We start from the raw sequence: 19,799 nt of genomic DNA, 5'->3' as shown, positions 1-19,799 counted from the left end.
TCAATTTTTGCTACAGTAGGCCGATGATCGTCTCCAGAAATGCAGTCTTCGAGGTGAACGGCGACTCGAAATGTACAGGCATTAATTATGGTATGGGAGACATTCTCCTGCACTTCCATTCGACCTGTGGTAGTAATGGAAGACAGGCTGACAGCTGCGAACGACCTGCATCAATTTATGCTTGATGCTTTCGCTGACGGCGATATCATTTTTCAGCAGTATAACCGTTCGTGTCACGGAGCCAGAACCGTGCTACAGTGGTTTGAGGTGCATTATAGTGAACTCACGTTGATGTATCAGCGACCAAATTCACCTAATGTGAATTCCATGGACCCATCTGAGTCACCGTGGGGCCCCATCACAGAGTATGCAAATCAGCGGCCCGTTATTTAGGCGAATTAAATGAATTGTACTTAGACATCTAATATCAGATACCCCAAAAGCCTACCAACGACATGTCGGGTCACTGATACGCAGAATCTGTGACAGTCAGTTACACAAGAAAGTGTACGCCAAAATTTTAAATGTAACGTCCGCAGCCACATCTCTGGTAGTGGTCTCGAATCTATAATGAATGCTCTTTTGCACAGTGAATAGATAAACAGTGCGAGATTGATTTTTTTGTCGGTTGCAGTTCAAAACGAGTGTAAAATACCTGAAGCGTCACGAGGCAGTATTCCTTGTAAATCGGGGCTTCCCAACCTTTTCATCTGGCGGACCCCTTCCTCAGTCGAAAATTTATGGCGGACCCCTAGTCAGTCAAGACCACAGTAACTTTAAATTTCAGAGCGAAACCCGTGGGAACTGAAAGCTTCTTAATTCAAGTGCCATGTTCCCAATGAACCCCCCCCCCCTCCCCACCCTCCCCGAAGTATCAATAGTCTTTGGTTTAGAGATGAATGAAAACAACTTGAAATTAACGATCCAGTTTGAATTCCCACTGTATCCAGACACTTACTAGTGGATTTACTTCTTTTGTTAAACACACTATAGCCTGATTAAAATTACTTGGTAATTGAAATTTCACACGATGGAGCTGCCTTCCTCCAAGAGCAATCAACGTCATGTCCAAACTGTTCGCTGTTGACAAGCTGCCGCTTATGGTCTGTTCATTTCCACTATTTGGCTGCTGTTGTGTGAGGAGCACGCATATTTCGTAACTCGTGTGTGTGTGTGTGTGTGTGTGTGTGTGTGTGTGTGTGCGCGCTTTTTCGTGAAATCCGAAGAAAAATGTTCAAATGTATGTAAAGACTTCCTTTGGTCGTCCTCCCTCCTCATTCATTTCAACTGGAAACTTCCCTTGTTGTGAAGGCGATGGACAAACTGCACCCTTCTTCATTGATCCTGACTTCAGCTACCGATCCATGTTAGAAGTAATAAACTGGTCTAAAATCGACTTATGAAATAGATAGTGCACTGACAAAGCAAGTTTAACATTTAATGATGCCTGGGGCCGCATACGTGCCAGCGAGCGCTGTGACTGGTCGACAAAGCTCGCTCCGCGCATGCGTAAAAGGTTTCAGAGCGCCGTGAGCCGGGGCACAAACGACCCCCGTATTGTAGCTAAACAGTCGATCAGAGAAGCCGCATTCTTCGGCACTAAACTGTGTATACGTTCTCACTTAGGAACCGCAAAGGCTGCCTGAAGTAAAAGTACACATGTTTTTCACACGAAAAAAAAGTGATGAATTTGATGTTCACATTTTTATTTAATAATTTTACTCATTATTTTACACGATTTGGTGAAAGGTGGCCGGGGACCCCCTAGAAAGAGTCGGCGGACCCCTAAGGGGTATCACGGTTCTGGCTCCGAGACACGAACGGTTATACTGCTGAAAAATGACATCGCCGTCAGCGAAAGCATCAAGGATAAATTGATGCAGGTCGTTCGCAGCTGTCAGCCTGTCTTCCATTACTACCACAGGTCGAATGCAAGTGCAGGAGAATGTCTCTCATAGCATAATGTAAATCATTCAAAGGGACCAGAGCTTTCACATGAAGCCACTACTAAAATTCTTAGAAAGTCAAAGATATTCGTTGCGAAGTGGGTCGAACGATATTCAGAGGTTGGAAACGTGGATGATTTACCGCAGAGAGAGAGAAAGAGAGAGAGAGGGAGAGGGAGGTAAGGTGCCGAGCTATAATCGATAATGGCGGCAGTTGGATTACCTATTAGGCAATGGTGCAATTAGTAATAAAATTTATTTTCATGTAAAAGTATTTTTATACTAGTGTCCCTTATTTCATACAGGTAACGGCATAGGCTTTCTTGTGGAACTGACTGTACACACAAATGTAAGTCTGCGTCGATGTGTGCCGCTATTAGAAACAATTTGTCGAGGGCGACGGCTATGCATGGTGGCAAAACATCGTCAGAGCCGGTGAAACGTGGGTGTAGACTTTAGAAGCGGAGTAGCACAGATTGCGTGCAGCATGGTCAACCCCAACCACAAAAAGGACGACTGCAGAAGTCAGCCGATAAGGCCACAGTCATCTCTATTTTTATTAACGGGGGATAATGTACTCTCATACAGTTCCGAGACGCACTACAGTCACCGCAGATTGTTATGGAGACTTTCTGAAACATATGATAAAGGAGGAACCTCCCTTTACAATCGAAGCTTCATGACGACAATGCCAGGCCGTATGTTGCTAATGCTGTTCTCGAGTTGCTAGCACAAAAATGGATTTCTATGGTACCCCATCTCCATTATAGTCCAGACATGGCACCGTCAGATTTTTTCTCGACCTGATTGCCAAAAAACAAACTTTAAGGACGTTCGTTTGTCAACGAGGACAAGGCAGTGAAAGCCTTAGAGACGACTGTGAAGAGGGTGTCCTGCAGGTCTTCCATGACTGACGAAGGTGGGATAAATGCGTTGCTTTGGGGGAGGGAGTATTAAAGTGTGCATGGGTGATTTTTTACAATAAACTGTTGTAAACTGTAGACGCAAACAAGCTATTAAGCAGGTGGGCATAATGTTTTGGCCCCTCAGTGTAGGTATGTGTGTGTGTCTGTCAAAAGGGAGAGGGTGAAACCCGGTGACGACACATAGCCTGCCCCTCGTGATTTGCACCAAGGCAGCCGCCAAGCTTAAAATTCCAATCTGACAGGCACATTGCCACCAACAGTGTCACAAGCCCTCAATTCCTGAGACATGCAGAGACATTTGGTATTGAAACCAGTACACTGGCGCAAAGTCTGGTGATCAAGAGCTTCAGGCCACCACCTCTCCTACCTTTGCTGGCCAAATACTGGCATTTAAAATCCAGTCTGTATTGTAGAGAAGAATAATCTTCACTGCGCTTTCTGGAAGCATCTGGCCCATACTGTTAAACGGTGTACTCACCAGCGAAGATGATGACGATGGTGGTCCAGCTCATGATGAGCTGGATCCGGAGTCCGAGGACCCTTTGCCGGCTGGAGAGCTGCTGCCGGTGCGTGGGGCTCTCTCCATGGACTCTCTTCACCCCAGCCTGGCTGCCCGCTGCCCGCGCACTCTCTCTGCAACACAAGGGACGCCGCTGTCAGTTCCTCTGTAGCGTTCTGCGTAGTAGCAACTGCCTGCTCCATCCGTACGCATAAACAGAATAAAAACCGGAGCTCTCCAGACAAGATACACAGACTTAGGTTCTCTGCCACAGTCCTCTGCTGTGAAAGTGATAAGAGATGTGGAAATGGATGGTACCTGGACGTAAAATATTTATTACAATGAGATGACTATAATGGACGGGGCACTGCGATGAGAATGTGGGTTTCGCGGGAGGCGTGCCAGAGATAAATCCCTGAAGTCGCACTATCCTCTGTGTCCTCGGTGGCTCAGATGGATAGAGCGTCTGCCACGTAAGCAGGAGATCCTGTTTTGAGTCCCGGTCGGGACACACATTTTCATCTGTCCCCGTTGACGTATGTTAACGCCTGTAAGCAGCTAAGGGTGTTCATTTCATTGTAATTTCATTCTAACGAGCTGCGTGGTCACCGATGGTATCTGTTCTTTCGGACATGTCCGAATATATATAATATTTAAACCTAATACTTACGCTTTCACTCAGACAGTGGTAGGGGGTGTGCAGTAAAGACTGGAACTAATGCACGTACAACAGTTTATTGTAAAAAATCACCCATGCACACTTTAATACTCCCTCCCCCAAAGCAACGCATTTATCCCACCTTCGTCAGTCATGGAAGACCTGCAGGACACCCTCTTCACAGTCGTCGCTAAGGCTTTCACTGCCTTGTCCTCGTTGACAAACGAACGTCCTTAAAGTTTGTTTTTTGGCAATCAGGTCGAGAAAAAATCTGACGGTGCCATGTCTGGACTATAATAGATGGTGTACCATAGAAATCCATTTTTGTGCTAGCAACTCGAGAACAGCATTAGCAACATACGGCCTGGCATTGTCGTCATGAAGCTTCGATTGTAAAGGGAGGTTCCTCCTTTATCATATGTTTCAGAAAGTCTCCATAACAATCTGCGGTGACTGTAGTGCGTCTCGGAACTGTATGAGAGTACATTATCCCCCGTTAATAAAAATAGAGATTTATCGGCTGACTTCTGCAGTCGTCCTTTTTGTGGTTGGGGTTGACCATGCTGCACGCAATCTGTGCTACTCCGCTTCTAAAGTCTACACCCACGTTTCACCAGCTCTGACGATGTTTTGCCACCATTCATAGCCGTCGCCCTCGACAAATTGTTTCTAATAGTGGCACACATCGACGCAGACTTACATTTGCTGTAGAGAAGGCAGTCGCGGTAGTCATCACCCCACATACCAAAGACATTTGCAAACGTTGTTTTAAAATTGTGTGAGTTCCTAACTGATATACCAGGGATGTATGCAAGGTAACTCACATTACAAATAGCACCTGTTGTGCTGATCGTTGTTTATTTCAGTAACAGGTGCTCCTGCTCCTCCCTGCAATTTAGCGTTTTCCCAGCCATTTTTGAAAGCTTGAGACCAACGGAGACATGCTCCACGAGATATCGCAGAGTTACCAACTCTCTTCAAAACATCGTAGGTTTCGGTACTGACATGAAATGAACGTATGGAATCGTTGGCCGAGAGGCCCCATCCGGGGAAGTTCGACCGCCAAGTGCAAGTCTTATTTCAGTCGACGCCACATTGAGCGACTTGCGCGCCGTTGATGAGGATGAAATAACACAACACCCAGTTCTAGAGCCGATAAATCTCCAACCCGGCCGGGAATCGAACCAGGGCCCCCTTGCTTGGGAGTCGTGCACGTTACCACCCAGCTAAGTAGGCGGACTTCCGGTACTGTTTTACTTAGAGAGAACACAAAACTTTATTGCATAACGCTGTTCACGAAATTCAGCCACACTTACAGGGTGCAAATACTCAGCTGAAAGCCATCGTTGTGGCTAGCGATTAGAGCACATAGTTAAACGGCGCGTGGACACATGTCGCAAGCAAGCACTTACGGAAGAAGTTTCAATGCCAGTCTTTATTGAACATCCCTCGGATATGTCAATGAGTCATTTGTGTCGCTTGAAGTTGCCAGTGGTCCTGATCATGTGTTTGACACTAGACAGCTTACGTCGTCAGTTTGCTATTCTATGCCTCGCCTCAAAAAAGCAATGAGGGAAACTTAAGTTTTTGAGTAGTTTTTCACGTTTCAAAAGAGATTAAATGTTAATTGATGACAAATTTCACTCAGGTCGTCTTCCAACGGCCGTACCGATAAAAATGTTGAAAAATTTGAGAAATCTTCAAGGAACTAGGCAACGGGCCATTGAGGTTGTGAAGCTGTCTGGCGTGACATGGAGTTCACTTCATTACAATTTTAGCGGAATGGTGGCTACCAAATTCTTGCCTCGACTACAGATTGCTGCGCAAAAGCAACCTGCAGTGGAAGCGTGTTGCGCTTTGAAACAAGTCCCAAATGATCCATGTCACAGGACGACCCCGAAACGAATCAACACGCAAGCCAACGAGAAACTTCAGCTTCGCCTCACCCGAAAAAAAAGTTTGTCAAATGAACTCTAACCACAAAAGACTGCTTATTACTTATTTCCGATGTCTGAGGCACTTCGATACAGAGTTTGTCCCACAGCGTCAGACATCCAGGCTTTCCACCTCGATGTTTTGAAAAAATTGTGCAACAATTAGCAGTGTACGAAATCTAATTTCTGCCTGTAGGACGACTGGTTTTTCCACGTCGATAACGTCCTGGCTATACCTCCTAGTATCTCACTTAAGTCACCTAATGATCTCAAAGACTTGAGGAAGGATAACTAGTTTTGTCTGTGAATGAATACCTGATGACATACCATTTCCGTGTCTCATAACTGAACACGTAAGACAATATTTCCCATGTCTCGCATTTCAGAGTGAAAGAAATACTTCAGTCTACAATGACTCTAGGAATTATTACAGTGGTCACTAAGTAAATAATCAAAGTTAATCACAGTTATCATAGTGAAACAGGATGACGATCATTAACCGAAGAAATCGAGTGTAAAGTGCGACACGTACATCTCATGTGTCTCTTAATACTGTAGGAACAGTTGTTGCTTTTGACAAAGGAGCAGTTCCTATAACGTACGAAAACGGGGGTACGTGCTCGTGCTTGCACGCGAGCTGCGTCCGCGTTTGCCATCTGTTACGCCACAGGTCAGGAGACGGCGGCGGTAGAGCAGACACTGGCGGGCCACGTGAAATGCCAGCTGGGTGCGGTTCCGGCACGAGAGGAAGTTGCCAAATGGCAGACAGCGTTCCCACCATACGTCTGTTCCAACTTCCACAATCGGAACGTAATAAAAAAAGCTTTTTTTGACATTCAGTAGGTTGCGAATAAGTCAGTGACCGATACCGATATTTTGTGCTGAGACATCCACACATGGCGGAATATTACGGGCTGCACACTGAGGTGACAAGTCATAGGACAGCAACATGCACTTACACAAACGGCGGTGGTGTCGCTTGCACAAGGTATATAAGTGCAACGTATTGGCCGACCCGTTATTTGTACTCGGGTGATCCATGCGAAAAGGTCTCCGATGTGACTATGTTCGCACGACGGGAAGTAAGACTTTGAACGCGGAATGGTAGCAGGAGTTAGACGCGTGGGATATTCGGAAATCGCTGGAGAATTAAATATTCCGCGATCTACAGTACCAGTGTGCGGAAAATACCATATCTCTGGGATTACCTCTCACGATGCACAAAGCAGTGCCCGATGCCCTTCATTTGCCGAACGAGGGCAGCGAGTGGCGTTTGCGCAAAGTTGTCAGTACTAACAGACAAGCAACACTGCGTGAAATAACCGCAGAAATCCAGGTGGGACTGGCAACGAAAGTAGCAGCTAGGCAAGTGCCGCGAAATCTAGCGTTAATGGGTTATGGCAGCAGACGCGGGTGCCTTTGCTTCCTCCACGGCATCGCCTGCAGCGCTTCTCCTTGGCTCCTGACAATATCGGTTGAACCCTAGACGACTGGAAAGCAGTGGCCTGGTCAGATGAGTCCAGATTTCAGTTGGTAAGAGCTGACGATAAGGTATCGTGCAGACCCCACGAAGCCATGGTCCCAAGCTGATTATAGCTCCATAATTGTGTGGGCTATGTCTACATGGAATGGACTGTGTCCTTCGAATGTTCGGCTACTTGGAGACCATTTGCAGCCATTTATGGACGTCATGTTACCAAAAAAGATGGATTTTTATGTATCACAATGCACCATGTCAATGGCTCAAAACTGTTCGCCATTGGTTCGAAGAACATTCGGGACAATTCAAAGAAATGAAGGAATATTGGGTTCGACGTCCCGACAACATCGAGGTCATTGGAGACGGAGCACAAGCTCGGCTTGTGTGAAGCAAAGGAAGGGGATCGGTTGTGCCCTTCCAAAGGAACCATCCCGGAATTTGCATGGAGCGATTTAAGGAAATCACAGAAAATCTACATCTGGATAGCCGGACGCGGATTTAAACCGTCGTTCTTCCGAATGCGAGTCCAGTGTGCTAACCGCCTGGACAGTTCGAGCGATTGGTTTGGCCACCCAGATTGCTCGACATGAGTCAAGAAATCAGTTTCTGCACAAAATCCTGCACCGGCAACACTTCAGCAATTATCGATGGCAGTAGAGGCAGTATGGCTCAGTATTTCTGCAGGGGACTTCCAAAGTTTGTTGAGTCCACACCACGTCTAATTGCTGCACTACGCTGAGCAAAATGAGGTCCGACGCGACATTAGGTGGTGTCCAATGACTTTAGTCACCTCACTGTACGTTGTCCATGGCCAACAACCGAACAAAATGAGCATCACTCTATGTCACTGGCGTTCATCACCACCCATTCGCAGTCTGTTGCTACATAAACGCCTCCTCCAGCCTTTTCTATATACACTCCTGGAAATTGAAATAAGAACACCGTGAATTCATTGTCCCAGGAAGGTGAAACTTTATTGACACATTCCTGGGGTCAGATACATCACATGATCACACTGACAGAACCACAGGCACATAGACACAGGCAACAGAGCATGCACAATGTCGGCACTAATACAGTGTATATCCACCTTTCGCAGCAATGCAGGCTGCTATTCTCCCATGGAGACGATCGTAGAGATGCTGGATGTAGTCCTGTGGAACGGCTTGCCATGCCATTTCCACCTGGCGCCTCAGTTGGACCAGCGTTCGTGCTGGACGTGCAGACCGCGTGAGACGACGCTTCATCCAGTCCCAAACATGCTCAATGGGGGACAGATCCGGAGATCTTGCTGGCCAGGGTAGTTGACTTACACCTTCTAGAGCACGTTGGGTGGCATGGGATACATGCGGACGTGCATTGTCCTGTTGGAACAGCAAGTTCCCTTGCCGGTCTAGGAATGGTAGAACGATGGGTTCGATGACGGTTTGGATGTACCGTGCACTATCCAGTGTCCCCTCGACGATCACCAGTGGTGTACGGCCAGTGTAGGAGATCGCTCCCCACACCATGATGCCGGGTGTTGGCCCTGTGTGCCTCGGTCGTATGCAGTCCTGATTGTGGCGCTCACCTGCACGGCGCCAAACATGCATACGACCATCATTGGCACCAAGGCAGAAGCGACTCTCATCGCTGAAGACGACACGTCTCCATTCGTCCCTCCATTCACGCCTGTCGCGACACCACTGGAGGCGGGCTGCACGATGTTGGGGCGTGAGCGGAAGACGGCCTAACGGTGTGCGGGACCGTAGCCCAGCTTCATGGAGACGGTTGCGAATGGTCCTCGCCGATACCCCAGGAGCAACAGTGTCCCTAATTTGCTGGGAAGTGGCGGTGCGGTCCCCTACGGCACTGCGTAGGATCCTACGGTCTTGGCGTGCATCCGTGCGTCGCTGCGGTCCGGTCCCAGGTCGACGGGCACGTGCACCTTCCGCCGACCACTGGCGACAACATCGATGTACTGTGGAGACCTCACGCCCCACGTGTTGAGCAATTCGGCGGTACGTCCACCCAGCCTCCCGCATGCCCACTATACGCCCTCGCTCAAAGTCCGTCAACCGCACATACGGTTCACGTCCACGCTGTCGCGGCATGCTACCAGTGTTAAAGACTGCGATGGAGCTCCGTATGCCACGGCAAACTGGCTGACACTGACGGCGGCGGTGCACAAATGCTGCGCAGCTAGCGCCATTCGACGGCCAACACCGCGGTTCCTGGTGTGTCCGCTGTGCCGTGCGTGTGATCATTGCTTGTACAGCCCTCTCGCAGTGTCCGGAGCAAGTATGGTGGGTCTGACACACCGGTGTCAATGTGTTCTTTTTTCCATTTCCAGGAGTGTATTTCGGTCATCAGCTAAAGGAATTCATGTTGCTTCTGCAAATATGCCATCTATATTCTGAAAAATCCGAAGACTATGACATACACGATTTAAAAAACACAAAGAAATTGAGTATATGACGAGCAGCATTAGTTACATGTTGGGGACTTTCAGTATTAAAAGTTGTTCTTCTTTAAAATACCGGCACCTAGGTGTAAGTATACATGCGCATGCAAAGAAAGTAGCAAATATTAAAAATAGGATCAGACGAAGGAAATGTGTTACTCGAGAGTTAAACGCAGTACTTTGGAGTAGAAAGATCGCAAACAAAAAGTAAGGCATTAACCACAAAACAATAACACAAAGCATCCCTTTATCTGGTCAAAAGTATCAACTGTTAGCCATGGAAATGCTTTACAGTAGACGAAGTACTGGAGCCTAAGATCAGACCACATCAGGAATGAAGAAGTCAGAAAGTGATGGAAGGTACTGAGAGGATGATTTACTATACTATGGCCATTTAGAACGAACAGATAACGGATGGTTGAAGATGGTCTGAAGGTGGATTAACGAGGGAAACAGGAAACGAAGTCGACCGCCGAAAAGATGGCTGGGATACCAAAGGAACTGTGGACTCCAGAAATCTCAGATGACTTACTGAGACATCAAATGACTCTTAAGAGCATTTCAATTAAGTGGCTAGTGACTTGAAAAGAAGTTGATGCTGCTGGTGTTACAGTACGAAATTACACTAAAAGTGGAGCTTAGTTTTGCTATTTGGGCAGCAAAATAACATGCTGGTTGAAGTAGAGACGATAAAAAGTGCAGACAGGATATGGCATGAAAAACACTTCTGAAAAGGAACAACAACGTTATGAAAAGGATAAATGGCTACTCACTGTAAATGACTCTTGACTTGCACAACGGAAAGGCTGTTACAGATTGATCTTTCAGCTAAAGCCTTCTTCAAAAAAGAAAAGAAAACACAAGCATTCACTCAAAAAAGAACACCTCGCGCAAACAGGACCGATATCTCCGACTGCTCTTGCCAGAATGATTCTGACGAAAGTTTGTTATTGGGGTCGAAAAATACATGAAGGTACTAAGGTCAATATAAATAGGGAGGAGTTTAGGGTTACCGTTTTATTAAATTTTGTTTTAATACTGAACTTTCTGAATCTGTTCTGGGACACGGTCGTTTCTAGCTGTGACTACAACCGCGAGAGACACTGTTTCGTTACAGTGGAGAATGTCATCCACAGCATCTCGGTGGGTTTCGATAGGCTGGTGGCGGCGGCGGCGGCGGCCAGCTGTTCAGTGCAACAGGTCCGCCGGAAATTGCCGCTCGTCTGCCAGTCTATGCTCCACTTGTGCCGCCCGGCGATTAACAATGAACATGGCCTTTAAAGCGACCAGCCAACCGGGCTAATCTGGAGGACGGATGGTCCGGCGAGATACGAGCATACCTCCAGAGCTTTGCTCTACCCGTCTTGCAACTAGTTTGACGCTATCCTACATTTCTTACTTAAGCGGCGCGCCTTTCGTTGTATCTACATACCTTCGGCACTACTTCTGTCAGTAGTCTGTGCCCAATTATGACACAAATGGTTTATAATCCTGGCAGCCTGTTGCCACGTGTTTTCTTGACATTGGTTAAGCCCCTTGCTTTATATTACTATTTATTCTTGCATGGAAAGTGATGTAGTGATACTGTTTAATTACCATTTTTTATGGGAGGTCAGCTATAAATACATGCTGTCTTACACTAGCAAGTGACAACAAGTATAGCCTGACTACTGTTGTCTACTGAATGGTAATGTTTATTCGCAATGGAATTTGTCTGTCCATATTTCAGAATCAGACTACGTTTATTATCTGCATCTGAATGTAAGGAAAGCTATTTTTAAGCTTCTGCGAAATGCAAATAGCTGCCACTTCTAAGTCGTCGTTATCGTCTGCCAAATAATTCTACACTCGTGCAATAGTATTGAGTTCTTTTTTAACTTCAGAAGTTGTGGTGCTGCGAAGAACTGCGTTCGGTCCTTTGTTATGTAATTTTATAGACGACTATAAGCGAGACCTGCGAAGTAATGCGTCATTCCATTCTTGTGGTTATTTTGTAGATAAATTATTTATTAATAAATGGGACCTACATTCGTTCATTGTGCACACAGTCCAGTCACATTGTGACAGGGAAGGCTGTAACAATAAACAGTAACTCTCCTCCCCGCCCCTCACCGAACCGAATACGTTTCAGTGCCTGCTAGATCTCAAGACCGAGCACATATTCGGGTAGGGAAATATAAGGAAGGAAATCAGCCGTATTCTAAAGCGCCGCCATCCGTCTTAAAAGATGATCTAAATTTGGTTGCCTGACCCAGGAGTTAAATGATGTTCCTCTCACATTTGAGTCGGTTTTCTTACTGACCATGTCGCCTCTCTCGGTCGCTCTTCTCCATTTACGGATTGACAACATTGGGTAAGTACACTGATTAGGCAAACCATTATGACCACCGGCCTAATAACGTGTTGTTCCACTTTTGGAACCGGACCGTAGCTATTCATCTTGGCACAGATTCGGAAACTCCTCGGTAGGTCTCCGGGGTATGCGAGAGCAGATGTTCTAAAGCACAGGTCACGCGATTCCCCTAAACTGCCAATGTTCGACGTCAACGTGCAATAACCACTCGCAGATGGTGGCAGCGCTAGTGGTGGAGGGTATAAAACGCGCTCTTCGGGATACCGGAAGACAATGCAGTCGTTGTCGTGTGGTAACGGAGAGATTTATCTGACGTCCAAAAAGTCCACAATCATTGGCTTTGAGGCCAAGAGTGGAAGCATTTCCGAAATAGCTAAGTTTGAAAAATGTTAGCGTGCCACCATGGTTAAAAATGGCGCTTTCCAAAGGCAACACCGAGGAAACTGATGTACCACGGGCCATAGATGACAGGGATGAACGACTGCTGCAGAGACGTTTATGGACAAATAGACATGCAATTGTTGAGCAGCTGACCACCCAGATGGACCAAGGGGCTACCATAAGACACTTCTCAATGACCGTCAGCGAATGCTGCTGCGTATGGGCCACCGCAGCAGGCGCCTGGTTCGTGCAACCGTGCTGAGTGCTGCTAATTGACAACGATGGCTGGCATTTGTACGCCAGGAAGGCAATGGCAAACCCACTTGCGCTAGGACCTTGCCTAGTCGGCGGTGCGGGTCTCCCGCGCCGTCCTCTACGCTCCTCGGATTATTGGACCTCATCATCATAATCATCAGCAGCAGCACTGGACGTCCACTGAGTGGTCAGAAGCTGCCTTTTCAAATGAATCACGTCTCACTCTCCACTGTACAGATGGCCGTTAGCATGTATGGCGTGAAACGTCTGAAACCAGACACATTGCAACAGTCGTCAGAAGCGTCCAGGCCCGACGGGGGACCCACATGTTCTGGGGAATGTTTTCGTGGCATTTCCTGTGAGATCTCGTCATTCTGGAAGACACAACGGATCACCATAAATACACAGCTATCCTTGGGACCATGTCCACCCTTACACGCAGTTTGTTTTGCTTGGCGCGATGGCAGCTACCAGCATGACAATGCAATGTACACTCCTGGAAATGGAAAAAAGAACACATTGACACCGGTGTGTCAGACCCACCATACTTGCTCCGGACACTGCGAGAGGGCTGTACAAGCAATGATCACACGCACGGCACAGCGGACACACCAGGAACCGCGGTGTTGGCCGTCGAATGGCGCTAGCTGCGCAGCATTTGTGCACCGCCGCCGTCAGTGTCAGCCAGTTTGCCGTGGCATACGGAGCTCCATCGTAGTCTTTAACACTGGTAGCATGCCGCGACAGCGTGGACGTGAACCGTATGTGCAGTTGACGGACTTTGAGCGAGGGCGTATAGTGGGCATGCGGGAGGCCGGGTGGACGTACCGCCGAATTGCTCGACACGTGGGGCGTGAGGTCTCCACAGTACATCGATGTTGTCGCCAGTGGTCGGCGGAAGGTGCACGTGCCCGTCGACCTGGGACCGGACCGCAGCGACGCACGGATACACGCCAAGACCGTAGGATCCTACGCAGTGCCGTAGGGGACCGCACCGCCACTTCCCAGCAAATTAGGGACACCGTTGCTCCTGGGATATCAGCGAGGACCATTCGCAACCGTCTCCATGAAGCTGGGCTACGGTCCCGCACACCGTTAAGCCGTCTTCCGCTCACGCCCCAACATCGTGCAGCCCGCCTCCAGTGGTGTCGCGACAGGCGTGAATGGAGGGACGAATGGAGACGTGTCGTCTTCAGCGATGGGAGTCGCTTCTGCCTTGGTGCCAATGATGGTCGTATGCGTGTTTGGCGCCGTGCAGGTGAGCGCCACAATCAGGACTGCATACGACCGAGGCACACAGGGCCAACACCCGGCATCATGGTGTGGGGAGCGATCTCCTACACTGGCCGTACACCACTGGTGATCGTCGAGGGGACACTGAATAGTGCACGGTACATCCAAACCGTCATCGAACCCATCGTTCTACCATTCCTAGACCGGCAAGGGAACTTGCTGTTCCAACAGGACAATGCACGTCCGCATGTATCCCGTGCCACCCAACGTGCTCTAGAAGGTGTAAGTCAACTACCCTGGCCAGCAAGATCTCCGGATCTGTCCCCCATTGAGCATGTTTGGGACTGGATGAAGCGTCGTCTCACGCGGTCTGCACGTCCAGCACGAACGCTGGTCCAACTGAGGCGCCAGGTGGAAATGGCATGGCAAGCCGTTCCACAGGACTACATCCAGCATCTCTACGATCGTCTCCATGGGAGAATAGCAGCCTGCATTGCTGCGAAAGGTGGATATACACTGTACTAGTGCCGACATTGTGCATGCTCTGTTGCCTGTGTCTATGTACCTGTGGTTCTGTCAGTGTGATCATGTGATGTATCTGACCCCAGGAATGTGTCAATAAAGTTTCCCCTTCCTGGGACAATGAATTCACGGTGTTCTTATTTCAATTTCCAGGAGTGTACAATACAGCTCACAGTGTACGTGGGCTGTTCGAAGAGCACTATGATCAGTTTACCACACTCCCTTGACTAGCAGACTCCCTCGATTTGAACCCAGTCGAGAATCAGTGGAGCCACCTCGATCGATCTATTCGTGCCATGGATCATCAACAGAGAAACTTAACACAGCTGACTGCACATTCCTGTGGGTACCTTCCGAAACCTCACTGACACTCTTTCTGCACGACTTGCAGCCGCCTGCGGTGCAAAATGTGGTTGTTCAGTCTATTAAGTGGTTACAGTGGTATGGTTGGCAGTGTATATTGGGAGTGGCACGGGAATGGCGAGGGAAGACTGTAACAATAAACAGTAACTCTCCTCCCCCGCCCCTCACCGAACCGAATACGTTTCAGTGCTTGCTAGATCTCAAGACCGAGCACATATTCGGGAAGGGAAATACGAGGAAGGAAATCAACCGTATTCTAAAGAAGAACCATCCGTCTTAAAAGATGATCTAAATTTGGATCCCTGGCCCGGAATTTAAACGAGGTTCCTCTCACATTTGAGTCGGTTTTCTTAACGACCATGTCGCCTCTCTCGGTCTCTTCTCCATTTAGGGACTGACAGCATTGGATAAGTACAATGATTAGGCAAACCATTATGACCACCTGTCTAATAACGTGTTGTTCCACCTTTGGAACAGGACCATAGCGATTCATCGTGGCACAGATTCGGAAACTCCTCGGTAGGTTTCCGGGGGTATGCGAGAGCAGATGCCTTTAAGCACAGGTCACGTGATTCTCCTAAGTTAAAGGGAAGGTTTTTGGGCATGGAGTTGGCTTTCTATAGCGTTCCAGATGTTTTCCATGGGGTACAGATCAGGCGATTATGGTAACGAAGACATCACCGTAACTTAACTGTCATCCTCATCAACCCGCTGACGCAAGATTCTGGCCCTGTGACACCGACAGTTAACGTGCTGGAAGATGTCTTCGCCGTCGGGGAAGAAATCAAGCATGAAGAGACACAGCAATGATGTTCACATACAGGTTGATTCTTACAGAGAAAACAGCAACCAGCCACTTCTTACAATGCTGTTTATTTAAACAGCGCCGTTACCGGCTTCGAAGTGAAAGGTTCATCTTCATTGGCTAGTTCACGTTATTTATTTAAATAAATAGCATTGTAAAAAGTGGCTGATTGCTGTTGTCTTCTCTGTAAAAGTCAACTTGTATTTTGTACACAGCCGCGAGCGCAGAATGTCAGATTTCGACAGAATAGCCATGTTCACATAGTATGCAGTTATTATAGTGTCTTCGCTTAGCAGCGGAGTTCTCATGGAAGCTCAGGTGAATGTTCATCAAAGCATAATAATGTCTTCACCGGTCTGCGTCCGTCGCCCGATGCTTGTTTCCAGCTGCCGTTCGCTATTATGGACATGGTAGAATAAGATACGTGATTCATCTAACCAGTGATACATTCCCATTGATCCACTGTCCGATCTCGATGATTCCGTGTCCAATGCAACCGTAATGGCATTGGTTCATCATGGGAACACCAAGATGTCGTCTGCGGTGGAGCCTCATGTTCAGCAATGTGGCCTGGACGATGTGGTCAGAAATATTTGTGCTTGCACAAGCATTGTACCCTGTGATTGTATCTACCACAAATCACCATCTATTTTGCTTCACAGAGCAGGCAAAACTGCGACTTCCACGTTCCGGGATAAGGCATGGACGTACCAAGTAACCCACTCGTGGTTTCTCCGTCGTTTTACCACTTTCCATGGATGTTGAGGGCAGGAAAACGTAAACTGCCGACAAGCTTCGCAGTTTCCCACATGCTGTTTCCCAGGCGCCGTGCCTTAACAATCTGGCCTCGGTCAAAGTGACTTCTGACAGTGGGTTTCTCCAGCTGCGTCCCATGTCGTTGTACGAATCGCCAGTTGCCCAGGTGTTGCCTGTATACTTCCCTTATCACGTCATGTGCCCGCAGTGCCACTTCACGACATTGTCTTGCGGTAGGGGTTGGTCGTAATGTTACGGCTCATTAGTGCTAACAATACTGAGTTAAGTGAGCCAATGTCTGTACTCGCAAAAACTTGAAAGTAATTTTGAAATTTTGACAACATTGCATTAGAATAGCGAGAGCTTGTATATATCGACTGGAGCGCCATATATAACATACAAAAATATGTGATTTATAAAGAGAAACGCGATTAAAAATGTGAATATTCGTGTGTACAGTAACTGAAATCTCCCAGAGCTGTTCACCGATTGCTTTGAAATTTTGATACAACGTTCCATTCGAATACGAGCGTGTTTTTGTGTACCTACTGGAGGGCCGACAGTAATGTATAAAAGTCATATATAAAGGAAAAAATCTTGACCAAAAACATCGATAAGCTCTTGCTTGACCAATTTACTTCAAATTTTTACATGATATTCTATAAAGGGGAAACATTATCGAAAATCTCAAAGTTCTTGTCGAATTACTTAGTCTTATCGATATACTAATAACATTCAGACAGACGCAGACTACACGTTTCTTTTTTTCTTTGAACGACAGTGTTTGAAATATGGCTTATGACTAGTAATTATAATACAGCCACTAAGTGTGAATCGTCAGAAATTTTGTAATTCTACCCGTTCGCAGATTAAAAATATGCGAAATACTGTCATTGAAACTACCACAGACCCAGCAGCTGGAGAGGTCTCTTTCATGGATCATATATCACTGATCCCGACCGAATTACCAATTCATTTTAAGTGACTCCAGTACTCAATCAAGGTTTCGTTTGCAATGAGCATAAACAAGGCTCAAGGTCACAGAGGGATAGGTAAATAGGTAAGAGGACAGAGACGGAAAGGGGGGGGGGGAAGGAACAGAGAGGGTGGAGGAGCAAATGGACAGAGAGAGGGTGGGGAGGAAGAGATTCACATCAACAGAGATTCAGCGTTAATGCGTGGGCCGGCATTCTCGGTGATACATTGGATCGGACCATACATTCTTCCATTCCGACTCAACGGACTGGAGATACCGCATCTTCGTGCGTGTTGCCAAAACTGCTGGAGGATGTATCTATCAATGTTAGAAACGGGGAGTACTTCCAGCACGATGGGATGACAGCTTATTTCAGCATTTCTTTGAGGAATCATTGGAGAGCCACTTTCGTGAATCGATGGATCGGCCGAGAAGGCCCTGTGGTCTGGCCACCCAGGTCACTTGACCTCACTTGTCTGCGGCCATATGAAGCAGCTAGTAGTATACGAAACCGTTGCGGAAACAGGAGACCTCGTAGCTAGAATTGCCGTCGCTGCTGACATGCCATGGATCTTCGAACGGACACGACAGTCTATGGTCCCACGATATACTGCGTGCATACAGGACAGTGGTTGAGCACTCGGGCAGTTCCTGTGAATGCCATTGCTGTAATTAGCATGTTGAACGACCTTCTGTATAAATAGTCCCTAGCATCGAAATTGTCAGGAATTGTATGTCTCATAAGAAGTTCTTGATGTCCTCTGTCTCCTGCATTAATCTGAACGAATAGTTTCGGGACACTCCGTTTATCCAATACCCACACATATTCAGCAATTGCAAAACATTGTCCAGTTTCAGAAAATCACTATACAACCTGCTGCTAATAACGCCAGCTTTCTCTTTTCTTTATTCTCCATGTAGCCCGACAGCAACAGCAATGCGTGCCAGAGTGCAGCTAGTTTGTAATAAAACATTAAATACAAAAACTATGATGATACATTATAAAGAGCTGTAATCGATAATATCCATTTATAAAAATGAATATTTCCATTATTACGTCTTTTCATCCAATATGTCGCAATTTGACAAATGCTGGTCTTACCATGTAAAGAGGATGGGCATTATGATGCTACACAGTCCTATTAAGTTTTAATCTTTCCAATTTTTCCTAATATTCGCAAAAAAGTACAAGGTGTTTTCTCAAAGTCAATCATAAAAGTGAGGTTTGCTAATTCTGAAGTCCCTATGGGTCTGAACTCACCCAAAGTCTCCTACTAAAACTGTAGCAATACATTCCCGTTTTACTGTGTACCACAGTAACCACTAGCAAAACTTTTGTTTGTTGAATTAAGGAGAATCTATCACCAAAGTGACCTCAACTACATTTAAGTCTCTACTGCAACATCGGAAGAGTCACTCGCAAAATATTAGTCGCGAAAACTCGAGCTGATAGATTACCGTGAGTTATTTAAAGCAAAGGCCGAGTCAGTATTCAGATTTCAAAATTACCTACTGCCGCACAAACGGATGCAAAAGAACAGCAAAATAAGCGAGCAAAAACAAACAGCAGAAGGATAAAGATAGCCAACAACGAAAGACAACCAGCAAATTACAGTGAGCAGAGCTGTGCCGGTCCTTAAAATACTCTGGTACCATTCCCTCTCTTTCCCACGTCACCATTTTTATTCTAAATTGAAAAAATTCCTACCACTAAAAAGATATTTAGTGACAGCTGGCTTCGCACATTGAATAATACACAAGTTGAAAAATTAATGTATAAATTTATGTGGCGTACTCATCTTAATCATCCTTAAGCGCGCTTTTTAATGGCACGCTCTGGCTTTCCATTTTGCATTTCAGCTTTGAATTTTTAATGATTTTTATTAACAGCCACTCCAATTAATCAATGAATTGGCATCTAAATAAATGTTACAGTGAAATACGTGGGCTGCAGGAAAGCAGAGACACTACGGGACTTAAGTGCTGTCGTCTGTCAGCATAACACGTGTCCATTACATTTATTATGTAATTAAAAATGTTTCTTAATTACATTACCGAGAGATACTGAAATATTGTTTATTGTCCTGAAGTATTTCAGTCTCGGATCATACAGTTGTACCGATTTCGACTTATTACCAAGTCGTGAGATGATCTGCACAAAAAGAAACAGGGGGATAATAAAATACTTGGAAACTAAATTACAAATCGAACAAACCTCTATACACAAATATACGTACTCGAATACGATACACAGTAATTTGTCAATTGA

The 19,799-nt window shown here is 46.6% G+C and overlaps 1 protein-coding gene across 1 annotated transcript in view; it reads right to left on the bottom strand.

Moving 5' to 3' along the window:
* LOC126094434 (uncharacterized) overlaps positions 1-19,799 on the bottom strand; it is a 514,476-nt gene that overhangs the window by 174,798 nt on the left and 319,879 nt on the right. The window contains exon 2 of the mRNA XM_049908800.1: positions 3,351-3,505. Coding sequence (XP_049764757.1) covers positions 3,351-3,384 — 34 coding nt within the window. The 5' untranslated portion in view covers positions 3,385-3,505. The remainder of the gene's footprint in view (positions 1-3,350; positions 3,506-19,799) is intronic.

This window comes from Schistocerca cancellata, chromosome 8 (assembly GCF_023864275.1).
Source record: "Schistocerca cancellata isolate TAMUIC-IGC-003103 chromosome 8, iqSchCanc2.1, whole genome shotgun sequence".
NCBI lineage: Eukaryota > Metazoa > Arthropoda > Insecta > Orthoptera > Acrididae > Schistocerca > Schistocerca cancellata.
This window is presented reverse-complemented; position numbering and strand designations above follow the sequence as displayed.